Source organism: Bos taurus, chromosome 6 (assembly GCF_002263795.3).
Source record: "Bos taurus isolate L1 Dominette 01449 registration number 42190680 breed Hereford chromosome 6, ARS-UCD2.0, whole genome shotgun sequence".
Taxonomy (NCBI): Eukaryota; Metazoa; Chordata; class Mammalia; order Artiodactyla; family Bovidae; genus Bos; species Bos taurus.
In genome coordinates this window covers 21962631-21976267 of record NC_037333.1, presented here as the reverse complement: position 1 = coordinate 21976267, position 13637 = coordinate 21962631, and the positions used below count along the sequence as shown (strand labels likewise).

At 37.6% G+C, this 13637-nt stretch overlaps 1 protein-coding gene across 1 annotated transcript; it reads left to right on the top strand.

The window, feature by feature from the left end:
* The first annotated feature begins 349 nt into the window (after nt 1-349).
* CISD2 (CDGSH iron sulfur domain 2) lies at nt 350-13164 on the top strand. The gene is given in 3 exon segments (NM_001080338.1): nt 350-485; nt 10756-10970; nt 12446-13164. Coding segments are annotated over 3 exon segments (408 nt in total). The 5' UTR covers nt 350-382; the 3' UTR covers nt 12536-13164.
* Nucleotides 13165-13637: the final 473 nt, after the last annotated feature.

The following is a 13637-nucleotide window of genomic DNA, read 5'->3' as shown; positions in this document are numbered from 1 at the left end:
ACGCCAGGAGAAACTCACTTTTGAAAGGCACCTTCCGGTTACACAGTGCTCTCACGTGCTTTACTTCCTTGGACACAGTATCCTTTCTTGGGCCTCCGGACGTGAAAGGCCCACCGTGAAGGCCCTCTTCCCCTCAAGACTCAGAAGCGGGCCTCGCTGCCCGACCGCCGCCCGCGCCCCTTCGGCCTCCGCGGGGCGCGCACGTCACCCGCCCGCTGCCAATCGGCGCCCGGCAGCTCACCTCTCAGTGCAGGCGCCCAGCCCCGCCCCGGCCTGGCCCCGGCAGAGAGCGCCGGTAGGCCGCTTCCGCTCTGGGCGCAGGCGCAGCAGCTCCGCCCGAGAGCCGCGGGAGTCGGGCGAGGAGCGGACGCCGCTGGCCAGGATGGTGCTGGAGAGCGTGGCCCGCATCGTAAAGGTGCAGCTCCCCGCGTATCTGAAGCGGCTTCCAGTGCCCGAGAGTATTACAGGGTTCGCCCGACTCACAGGTAATCCTGGCCTTCAGCCGGTCCCCATCCTTGCAGGCTTCTCCACGCGGAGGGTGGGGGCGGGCATCTGAAAGTCCTTCGGCCGAGGGGCGGGGCGGAGCCTGGCGGGTGGCGCGTGACCTGGGATCCCACTCCAGTATTCTCGCCTGGATAATCCCGTGGACAGAGGAGACTGGTGAGCTACAATCCGTGGTTTCGCAAGGAGTCGGACAGGACTGAGCACAGCACCCCCACTGCCACTCTCACTGCAGTCGCGGAGTAGGTGGGCACGCGTCGGCACTGCATCCTCAGAGTGCGTGTGAGGCCACATCCTGGGACTTGGCGGCCCCCTGAGCTTATCTTCGTGTCTGTCTGCAGTGTCCTTCCGTGTTGAGAGACCAGGTTTTTGCAGAGAAGGTGCTGAGTTGGGAACAGGCCCATTTTTTTCATCTCCGTCGCTCCCTGCAAGGTTGCTGGTTTATTTTAAAGTAGGAAAAGTCGTTATCCAAGGCTCAAAGGCTCTGTGTATCAGGCCGTCCCAGCTCTTGGCTGAGTTTGACCCACATAGTGTGGGTGTGTCTGTGTGAGAGAGAAACACACATACACATGTATTTGGTGGCTTTATTTACTAACAAAATTAGACAATTCCAGTTCCATGGGGGAGTGTCAACCTGTCATGGGGTCATTTGAGGTCATCACCGTAACTATGGGCCTGGAAGCAATTTAGTTTACTTGAGTTGGAGGAAAGATACTTTTGCTGGCATGACAGACCAAAAATTAGAAAGTGAAATTTACTGATGACATGTAACATTTGCACTTAAGTTCCCTCCTTTACAAAATACAACCCACAGCGCGGGATTTCATATCTAAAAGATGAACATTTCCCGAATGCTGCCAAAACTTGGAAGATATTGTTGGGTTCTGAGCTTTACAATGCAAGTGACATATGGGTAAACCAGACTCAGGGACTGATTAGGATGATGGTGGGGGAGGAGGGAGGGGAAGCCGGTTATTGATAAAGCAAACATTGAACTCATATGTTCTGACTGATTACCAGGGAATGTAAGCATGAATTAAGATAATTTTGAGGTAAATAGGGCTGCTTCTGGAGCAGTTTAGACATCTATGGTAGCTGACTTAAAACGCAGTATTTGGAAGGCTGACAGGTAGAAGAAAACTAAGATGTATTTTGTGTAGACCAGAAGACAACTAGGGCCAAGTTAGTGATTGTTATTTGAACATGGGTTTTAGTTGCATGTTAAAGGAATTCTTTTTTTTTTTTTTAATTAGAGAATACTTTACCTTAATAGGGTGCTGTGAGAGCTATCCCCTCTCAGAGATTTAAAAAAAACAAAAGGCGGTGTCTGGTGGTGGATAGGTAAGATGTGGTAAACTAGGTCTAAATCTAGTCTAAATCTAGAGATTCTTTAAATAATAATCACAGACATTTGGTTTGTTGACAAATGGATTGTGAAAATTTAACATTTTTAGGTGTTAAAAGGTTTGACAGAAAGCATGTAATTGAATAGAAAGAGTGGTAACTGAGTGAAAGTGAAAGTGAAGTCGCTCTGTTGTGTCCGACTCTTTGCAACCCCATGGACTGCAGCCTACCAGGCTCCTCCGTCCATGGGATTTTCCAGGCAAGAGTACTGGAGTGGGGTGCCATTTCCTTCTCCAAGGGATCTTCCCGACCCAGGGATTGAACCCAGGTCTCCCGCATTGAGGGCAGACGCTTTACTGTCTGAACCACCAGGTAACTAAGTAATAAACACTAAAAAAAATCTATACATAAGGAGAAACATAAAAGTAACATAAGATGAAAATGCTTGCAGATCAAGAGTTTGTAAACATCTTAGTCCTCTTTTGATTTTACTATTTTATTCTGATGGATTACAGCAATTATGTAAAATTTTGACTTTTTCTCCCCTTTTTTTAACATCACAGTAGGCCTAACCATCGGAGAAGGCAATGGCACCCCACTCCAGTACTCTTGCCTGGAAAATCCCATGGACCGAGGAGCCTGGTAGGCTGCAGTCCATGGGGTCGCTAAGAGTCCGACACGACTGAGCGACTTCACTTTCACTTTTCACTTTCATGCATTGGAGAAGGAAATGGCAACCCACTCCAGTGTTCTTGCCTGGAGAATCCCAGGGACAGGGGAGCCTGGTGGGTTGCCGTCTCTGGGGTCGCGCAGAGTTGGACACGACTGAAGCGACTTAGCAGCAGCAGCAGGCCTAACCATTTCCCTGCAGCTGGAAGTTTTGAATGTTTTTAATATATATATTTTATTCTTAATGTTCAGTGGGTAAGTAGCCCTATACCAATTATTTTTTCCCTCTTTAAATTACACCTTTAAATGTATTCATTAAATGGTAATAATACATCAAAAAGATACAATCATTTTGTGACATTTGTTCCCAGTTGCCAACTTACTTTCTTAATAATTTGTGTAAATTAACTGATGAGTTTTTAGCAGTCAAGAAAGAAAAAAAATCCCCTTACTCCCATGCCAACCTGTGCATGCTAAGTCAACTCTTTGCCACCCTATGGACTGTAGCCTGCCAGGCTTCTCTGTCCGTGGGATTCTCCAGGCAAGAGTGGGTTGCCATTTCCTTCTCCAGGGGATCTTTCCAACCCAGGGATCAAACCCAGGTCTCCTGCAGCTCCTGCACTGCAGGTGGATTCTTTACCCTGAGCCACCAGGGTGAACCCAGTTTAACCTTAATTATGTGTGTTGATTCTGAATGTGGCTGGTTTTATATTAAAGTTTTCCATAAATAGAGTGTAGATGAAGGAGACTGGAAGGTATGATATTTGACTTAATGACTAGAAGACTTTCAAACTTTTTTTTTCCCTCTCAAGAAATTCTGTCAACGAATATTTAATTCCTATTAAGGCATTAAGGAAACTCAACCTAAACCTTTTCCCTCTTGAATAAATAATATATAGTAGTTTCTTCTTTGACGCTCTTAAATACTTAATGTGAAGAATGATTCTCAGAAATAATGACAATTCTGATAAATATCTTTATAGTGCGTATTTAACCTGTCGCATTACAGTGTGTCTACATTTTAGTTCTCATTGTAATGTCCATTTGTTTAGGAAATGATGTTTGTAATAATTACAAAAAATGAGACAGTCTGCTTTGCACTGGACAATGATAATATGACAGTTGCAGAATCTATTGTGGAGCACTATGGAAGAAAAACTTCAAAGACCAATTTCCTCTCTGAGCTGCGTCTCTTGATTAGATTGTATTAGCTAATGACATTTGGATGTCTTGAATGAACTACTTTTAGAATCCATCTTAGACCTTTTTTTGGTTGAAATAAAAACCTGGAAGATAACTTTTCAAAATAAATTGTTTAAAATGTCTACCAGATCAAAAATATTTTCATTTCTTCTCTATGATAATTAGAGCAAAAAAAAAGTTACAGTTCACATTATTGTTGCCTGTTTTTCCTTCCCTATTTGGATCCAGTGGTGTTTTAAAGCAATTGACTCTCTCATGATGACTCTGCATTCTTAGTAAACACTTGGAGATCCTTCATTACTGTACAGTATTTATAGACAGCCCTTACCTGTCAAGACAACTTTGTCAAAAACCTGTCTTTGTTTGGGTTACATTGTTAACAGTGAGGCTTTTAAGGTAAATTAGTATAATTCCCCCTTTGAAAGTATATTGTATTCAAATATATTAACCTTTAAAAAAGCTTTCCCTGTCATACAACCTTTTAAAATAGAATAACAAAAAGCTTCCCATTCAAAAGTCAAAAAAGTTTACTTCTAGATTGAAAAGCTAGTTGTGAAACTGAATATAGTAGTTCCTCCCCACTTAAAAAGCTAGTTTCTTTGAAATGTAATGGTTTTACTCTTACAGCTATGAATCCTTGGACTGTAATATTTTTCCCAGAGTAACACAAATATGTCAGAGCTGACACTTTCAAGAGGATTAACTCTAGAAAGTACCAGTTTTGAGCAAAGAATTAAAGAAGTGGAACAGAATTGAAAACATATATCCACAGAAAGACTTATACAAGCATGTTCATAGCAGCCTTATTCATAATAATCCCAAGTTGGAAGCAGCCCAGGTACCCACCATCAGGAGAGTGGATACACAAATTATGGTGTATTCATGGAATGGAGTACTGATTAGTAATAAAAAAGAATGATTTACTGATCTACTGCATGAATCTCAAAAATTTTATAGAAAGCCTTTGTCTGTAGGAATCAGTGTCGAGGAAATAGACTGAAGGTGGCTGTGTGCTGTGCTTAGTTGCTCAGTTGTGTCTGACCCTTTGTGACCCCATGGACTGTAGCCTGCCAGGCTCCTCTGTCCATGGGGATTCTCCAGGCAAGAATACTGGAGTGGGTTGCCATTTCCTCTTCCAGGGGATCTTCCCAACCCAGGGATCAAACCCAGGTCTCCCGCATGGTGGGTGAATTCTTTACTGTCTGAGCCACAAGGGAAGCCCAAGAAAACTTGAGTAGAGTGGGTAGCCTACTCACTCCTTCTCCAGGGGAACTTCCCAACCCAGAAATTGAACTGGGGTTTCCAGCTGAGCTACCCCAGAAGCCTAGACCCACTCCAGTATTCTTGCTTGGAGAATCCCATGAACAGAGGAGCCTGGCAAGCTACAGTCCATAAGGTCCCAAAGAGTTGGACATGACTGAAGCAACTAGTTGGGATCAAATGCTTATGTCTCCTGCATTGGCAGGAGGGTTCTTTACCACTAGCGCCACTTTGGAAGCCCCTCAGTGGAGGCTAAACAGTGTCTTTAGTTGTCACAGCTCAGAGCTGAACACCTGAGATCTGTTTGTTTTATTGTATGTAAATTTACCTTTTTTTTTTTTTTTAAGAAATGGAACAAAAGATGAATTTTCTTAACAGGAAAGTGTAATAAATGATTAAGTTCAAGCTAAAGAGTTGCATTTATTAACATGTAAATAATAAAGTTTATTTTTAAAAGATTAAAGAATTTTATTTCAGAAAACTTATTTTTGAGACTTTGGGAAAATATTTACATACTGTAAGTTGTAAAAGTTTTTTCCCCTTTTTAAAGAAAAAAAAAGTTTTTTCCCCTCTTCCGAGGTAGACCAACTAAATTTAAAAGTCAGTGTAATTAAAAAGCTTTTATGAAGAACAATTTTGATGTCATTTAAAACATTTTCTTCCATGTAACCACTCTGCAATTTAGAATTCCTCGTGTCATCAAGTATTTGTTGAGCACTTACTGTGGGACAGGCAATGTTCTAGATACTGGGACACTGTTCTGTTTATAGCAGTGAGTGGAAAAATTGATTATTAATTTCATTTTATTGGCCCTTTGGTCCTAAGTAGTCTTTACGTGGTAATAGTAAAGCCATCCATTAAAAATATTTTATTTTCATCTTTCTATAGTTCAGAAGTGAAGTCATTTCTATGTTTTACCCATGTTGATACATTAGAAAACATTAGAAAATATTTATGAAATTATCAGCAATCAAGTTACCAGTGTTATTTTTATGGGATCATTATATGCAACCTTTTGAAAAGTAAGAAAAAACAGAGCAAAATAGAAATGAACAGTGTTACCAATTCTTGACTGGTGGGATTACAAGTTATTTTTTATACTTTTTAAAAATTTTCAGATTTTATAAATTAAATGCTATTTCTGGTAATCCTTAAACATTTTTAGAATGTACTGTACAAAATACACATTAAACCTAACAATTAGTGGGTAGTAGATTTCCCTTTACAGACCTAATATATCTGCCGTAGCTCAATATATATTAAACAGGTTCATAAGAAATAGCCAATCTTAAATTTTTTAAAAAAATTTCTTGTTTATTCTGTATTTCATATTTACCAAAAATCAGCTCTAACATATAATTTAAATGATTTAATTGAGCTTTATAGGCTGTATTATTTTCCTGTATAATTTTTCCTGTACTTAAATTGAAGTTTGTCATCTTTAAAAGTAAATTTTCCCACATAAGACTGTTGTATAAATTATTTTGTTGTAGGAAATAATAGTACCTTTCATCACTGTATTCCTATGATGTTTTACTGAGGAATTAAGTGTTGAAAGAAGAAAATTTTCTGAAGTAAATTTTAAAACAGCATTCTATTTATTCCCTGAGATTTGTAGGTTAAGATAGGGAATGTTAAACTTAAGAATCTAAGTTGAGGTTATCATCTTTACATGTTCATTCTCTTAACTTTTTGACTTTGATTTACTCAACCTCTTGAGACTTTTAAATTTCGTAGTATACATAATAATACTTAATGTTATACTACATTCAAAAACATTTATTGAATAAGTACTGGTTCAAAATATTGTACTGGATGTTGGGGCCAATAACAGTCTAAGACATTTATTGCCTGATCTGTAAGATAAGTGTAAATAAATAATTACAGTACAATGTGAGTGAGAAAGGGACTGACATTTACACTCTAGATGTCATTTATTCGTTCATTAAGTCACTTAAATTCATTCATTCGTTAAGTCACTCATAAAACATTTATGAGGTTCTACTTTGTGCCAGGAAGTGGAGCTCCTTTTCCTGTAGGATTATGGAGGAATCAACTTTGTAAACTTTGTATGATAAAAGAAAATGAAGAAAAGGGGCTTGAAAGCAGAGGAAGGAGCGATTGATTTGCTTTGTGAAATTGAGAAAGATTTCCCTGGTGGCTCAGATGGTAAAGCGTCTGTCTACAATGCAGGAGACCTGGGTTCCATCCCTGGGTTGGGAAGATCCCCTGGAAAAGCAAATAGCAATCCACTCCAGTACTATTGCCTGGAAAATCCCATGGATGGAGGAGCCTCATAGGCTACAGTCCATGGGGTCCCGAAGTGTCAGACAGGACTGAGCAACTTCACTTTAATTTTCTGGAGGAAGCAGTATTTGACCCTAGTTTTAAAGGGTCCACATAAATGAGTCAGGTAGACCACAAGTAGAAAGGCACGGCAGACAGAAGGAATCCCTCATGCAAAGGACACAAGAAACCTGCCACTAGGTAATCAGTAGCTTTGGCTGGCTCTAAGTACAAGAGGGATGGGATATTTGTGGGTGTTGACACTGTCAAAGTAGCCTTCCCATGTCATAGACATGGTACTTTGTGGAAACTTGGTCTACAGCAGCACCATCCAAAAGCCTTTTGGTGATGATGGAAATGTTTTCCGTGCTATCAAACATAGTAGCCACTAGCCACACATATGGAGAAGGCAATGGCACCCCACTCCAGTTCTCTTGCCTGGAAAATCCCAGGGATGGGGGAGCCTGGAAGGCTGCCGTCTATGGGGTTGCACAGAGTCGGACACGACTGAAGTGACTTAGCATAGCATAGCATAGCCACACATAATAGCTCTGGCGCTATTAAAATGTGACTAGTGTGTCTCAGAAACTAAATTATGAATTCTACTTAATTTTATTTAAATAGCCACATGTATTAATCATGTTTTTTATGTTCTATTTTTTATGATAATTGGACATCTTGGGGACCTTGCTGGCCAGGGAGGTTTGCCCACTCCCCGGACTAGCTGATGCCAAAAAATAGTAAACTACTTGCTTGTGAGCATATTTTTGATATGCAAACCAACCAATCCAAAGCCTACACTCCAAACACCTTTATCTAACTCTCACTTACCAAGCAGTATTCACCCTGCCCTAAATCACCCAAGGCCAGATATGAGACAGTTAGGGACTACCTCTCTAGCCCAAAGCCCACTGAAATTATTCAGGCCAATACTAAACTGTTCACTGTGCTTTACCTTGCCTTTTCTGTAAACCACAATAAAGGCTTGTGCCCTTTTCTCTCACCTTGCTCCTGACCAAGCCTCATACTTACCTATATGGTCATGGGTGGCCTGTTGTGCTCCCTCCTCTTGTGAATTGTAAGTAAACTTTTCTTTCAAGGCAGTTGTCTCCATATCTGTTGTCTTACCATATCTGATTATAACAAAATCCTGGGTGCAAACAAAACAGTGTGGCTAGTGGTTACGGTCTTGGATAGCAAAGATCTATAAATAGACCCTTCACCCCAGGAAGCAGTTCTTTGTCATTTTCAGAATGTTAATTCACTCAGAGTGTTTCTGTGGAGTGTCTGCACTTTTGTTAAGAGACTAGAACAGATCAGCCTGACTGGCAAGATCTTACCCTTACAGAATTTCATTCTGGTGACTGAAAGATTATATCCCCAAAGATTTCTGCCATGTAGTATTGTCAGGTTGAGTCGGCAAAATGTTTTTTCATAATCTTAATAAAAACTACCATTCACTTTTACCTTCTCTGTGCCAGGCACTCTTATAGGTGTTGCACATATGTAAATAGGTTGTTTCATCTAGAGCTCATAACAAACCTTTGGCATGGTGTTATATCAAAAATAGCTTTGTTTTGGAAGAGTTAGTATTAAGCCAGCCTTTTAATAGTTGAATAGTAAGAACAGTTATCTCTGGAGAGTAGTTTTACTGAGAGAAGAACAGATAAAATTTTGGCTCTGTTGAATTTCATTCATAGTGACTGAGAATAGGCTTTGTACTTACTCTCCTGGGTTAAGCTCCAGTTTACCCACATGAAAAATGGGAATAATAATGGTGCCTACTAAATTCAGTTAACACAATGTTAACTGAGGTATTATAGTTGCACTCTTAGCATGATCTGTTCATTTATTATTAACAGTTATTAGCATGCCTTAGCATATGACCTTCAATTTTTCTTTTTCTCCATTAAGCTACAGTGCTTATTAGCAAGGTGTCAGGTTAGCACTCAGTGAATGATGACAAGTGATAACTCTTAAGGTCAGAAGGGATTCCCTATGGAACCCAGCAGAGGCAGTGTACTAGCCAACATTTGATAAATGCATGCTGAAATATAAATATTTTGCCTCCTTGGTGTGTTTCTCTCTGCAGACATAGAGGACATTTCATTTATGTCACTTATATTTCCTATCCCCCAAAACAGTGCTGAGTACAAGAGGCTTTAATGAATACTTATGAAGTAAGATGTATCTAATAATGAGATTATTTAGTATGTGAAAATTTCACCTAGCTCTTTAAAATAGCTTTTACACAACACAACATTTAGGTTTTTCTATAGGAATCACACTATGCCTTACAAAAAAATGTAAATTAAAGCACTGAAGACATATTCTGTCTGAAATTATAAATCAGTGGTAAATAGTTTACAGGAAATTCTGTTGTGTGATTTTAGACATGGTGGAAATGTTTTCTAAACATATAAAATTGAGTTTTATTTATAATTATGGTGATTGTAATTCCTGAAATAAAACTAAACACAAATATACTTAGGATAATGAGATAGGGTATTGGATAGAGGGTTTATTTCTGAAAACTTTGTTTTCCAGTTTCAAAAGTCTCAAGGCAGTCCACAAATAAAATGAAGTGGTCCTAGGTACTGGTTCCTTGATATTTATTCACAGTTTTACAAATAAGGTAAGAAATTAGAGTGAGAAGTAAAGAATTAGCTGAAGGGTGAGACATGCTATTTAAGTTCTTTAAAAAATTTTTTTTAGTTCTAATGAGGTGGATGAAACTGGAGCCTATTATACAGAGTGAAGTAAGCCAGAAAGAAAAACACCAATACAGTATACTAACGCATATATATGGAATTTAGAAAGATGGTAACAATAACCCTGTATACGAGACAGCAGAAGAGACACTGATGTATAGAACAGTCTTTTGGACTCTGTGGGAGAGGGAGAGGGTGGGATGATTTGGGAGAATGGCATTGAAATATGTATAATATCATATATGAAACGAGTTGCCAGTCCAGGTTCAATGCACGATACTGGATGCTTGGGGCTGGTGCGCTGGGACGACCCAGAAGGATGGTATGGGGAGGGAGGAGGGAGGAGGGTTCAGGATGGGGAACACATATATACCTGTGACAGATTCATTTTGATATATGGCAAAACCAATACAATATTGTAAAGTTAAATAAAAATTTTTAAAAATTCACAAAAAAAATAAAAAATAAAAAAAATTTTTTTAAAAACTGGAAAAAAAATTTATTTACAATAGGTCCTTTTTTGGGGGGGAATCAATGAAAGTTTATTAATTTATCATTAGCAATTGGAATAAGCAGTTATTTGGTACTTATATGCAACAGGTATTGACCTAGGTAATTTACATGTATTATTTAATTTTAAAATATTTATGTTTCATTTTTAACTAGACTACAGTAGCTCTTTGTTGGTCACAGCATAGCAGTCTGTACATGTCAGCCCCAAACTCCCAGTCCATCCCTATTTGAGTCCTTTTTCAGACTCTTAACAAATCTGTAATTTTAGTTTCAGAATGGCTTCGGTTGTTGCCTTTCCTTGGCGTACTCGCACTACTTGGCTACCTTGCAGTTCGTCCATTCCTCCCGAAGAAAAAGCAACAGAAGGATAGCTTGATTAATCTTAAAATACAAAAGGAAAATCCCAAAGTGGTGAATGAAATAAACATCGAAGATTTGTGCCTTACTAAAGCAGCTTATTGTAGGTGTTGGCGTTCTAAGACGGTAAGATGTCCATTTACACGTACACTAAAATTTTGTGCAGTTAACATGGTTTTGCTTCTTAAATCCCCGGTTTTGAGGTTCTGTGAGATGAGAGAATTTTCCATAGTATTCAGCACTGAAAATCTGTTATAAATTAAAGTTTGCCTCTTCTGATCAATATACTTCCTACATTAGGAAAGTTAGAGCAGCACGGAAACTTAATTGAGCAAGTTACTTAATCCTTAATCTCTGTCAGTTTTTTTTAATCTGATAATATCACAGAAATGTTTGAGGATTTAGTGAGATGATGTATGTATAGTACAGTGCCTTCTATGTAGTATGAGCTAGTGAATGGCAGCTGTAATTATGGATGATTTTGAATATGGAAATTAAAAAGGAATTTGGTAGATGCAACTAGATTATCATATGATGTGAATTAAGTCAGACAGAAAAATACCATATAATATCATATATGGAATCTAAAATAAGACACAGATGAACCTACTTATGAAACAGAGAATCAAGGCAGAGAACAGACTGGTGATTGCCAAGGGGGTGGGGGGTGGGGAAGGGTGGAGTGCGAGGTGAGGGTTAGCAGATAAAGATTTTATATATAGAATGGGTAAACAACAAGGTCCTACTGTACAGCATAGAAAACTATTCAGTATCCTATGATAAACCGTAATGGAAAATAATATTTTTTAAAAAAAAGAGTGTATATATGTGTATAACTGAATCACTTTGCTATACAGCAGTATTTTCGACAATTTGTAAATCAATTATATTTCAATTAAGAACAAATAAATAGACAAGGAGGAGGAGTTTGGAATGATACATTGTAAGTAGTTGATGAGATCTGTTTTCTTCTGCTACTTTGGTCATAGGCTATTTGAGACTTTAAGAACAATAATGTTCATCATAGCATCATTTATAATAACAAAATCTTAGAAACAATCTAGATATCTGATAATAGAGGAATGATTACAGTATGGTATAATACAAGAGTGCACATAGTAAATAGAGGAAAAAAGATACCAAATTGTTAATTATTACTTATGAGTAAGTTTTTAAAAATATATTTTATAATGTTTTTTAAAGTATTATAGTGTGCATAAGTTTTATAGTGAGAAAACATGAAAGAACTTAATTTGAATTTAAATTACATCCTTTAAAAATTTAAAATAATTGAAAAGGTGAGCTCAGAGTTAGAGCTGTATAAAAAATAGGAGCTTATTTTGATATCCCTTTAAGACTATCATATTGACTTGTATGGAATCTTCCAAAGCTTTTAAAATCTGCCAAATAATGAAATACTTAAATGTTAGGTTTGCCATAGTATTGGAAGGTAGTTAGCTATAGAATATATCTGTTGCTCAGAAAAGCTATCTGTTTTTTTTTCTCCCAAAGTAATGGACTTTCTTTATAAGAGCATGTCAAAAATATTTCTACTTACTGACTCATTTGAAAAATAACATCTGCAATTTTTTCCTTTCTAGTTTCCTGCCTGTGATGGTTCACATAATAAACACAATGAATTGACAGGAGATAATGTGGGTCCACTAATACTGAAGAAGAAAGAAGTGTAATAGTAATGAATTAGGATGGAATTCAATTCTGTGCTGTAAAAAGTTAGAACAATATTTTTGCATTCTTTGTTTATAGAAGATCTTTCAAATGGTGGTCTTAATTATTGCTACTGGTTGAATAATTATTTCTGCCAATTTATTTTCTTTTTACACTACTGTTTATATTTGATACTTTGTATATTCAAGCAGTCTTTATATAGAAATTAAATGACAGTTCTTTCATTCTGACTTCAAAGAATTAATGTATCTTCCTACAAAAAAAATCAACATATTTAATTTTAATTGAGAAGGTTTTGGCAATGAGTGCATAGCTGTTTGAACATCAATATTTTCAACGGAATCTATACTTTATAAATGTCTGCCTCCACTATTAAATATGTATATAGTTAGTACCCTTCTGTTTTGATCATTTGCAGTGATTTTTTTCCCCTTCCATATTTCATTCTTTTTAGGTCAGTAAGAAAAATATTGCTGTCAGAATTGCTTGAGTTTTCAAAGAGAAAAACTCTTTGCTTTTAAAATATTGTTCTCTATAAATGTGAATACCCGAATTTCAGAAAAAACAGGAACTGGGTATAAAGTTTCAACCAGGAACAATTATTTACATTATAAAAGACTTGTTTATAAAAGGTTTGTTTGTGTCTGTTTACATGTCTTGTGTGTGTGTATGTCAGAGCCGTCTGACTCCGTGACAAAGTCGGGTAGGATGGCAAGACTACTTAGAGCTAAACTCATGAGCTGCTGCAATTTGAAGGTCAGTTAAAAATAAAGTAAATCTGGTACGGCTGGATCCCTTTGCTGTTCACCTGAAATTATTACAACATTGTTAATTGGCTGAACCCCAATATGAAATAGTTTTAAAAAATCTGAATTTATAGTAATATGATAATAGTTCATTGTTCAAAATTGTATCTGTATAAACATTTTCCTCTTCATTACAGTGTAAACCAGTAAAACAAAATACAAAATGTGTGCAAAATAAACTTATTGGAGAATCTTTAAAACTTTCGTAGTTTTTTTAGCCTGAGGCAATTTAATTTCATATTACAATTCTTATATTAATAGCTATCAGTCAGTCCACTGTGCTTTCTTTATATATGAA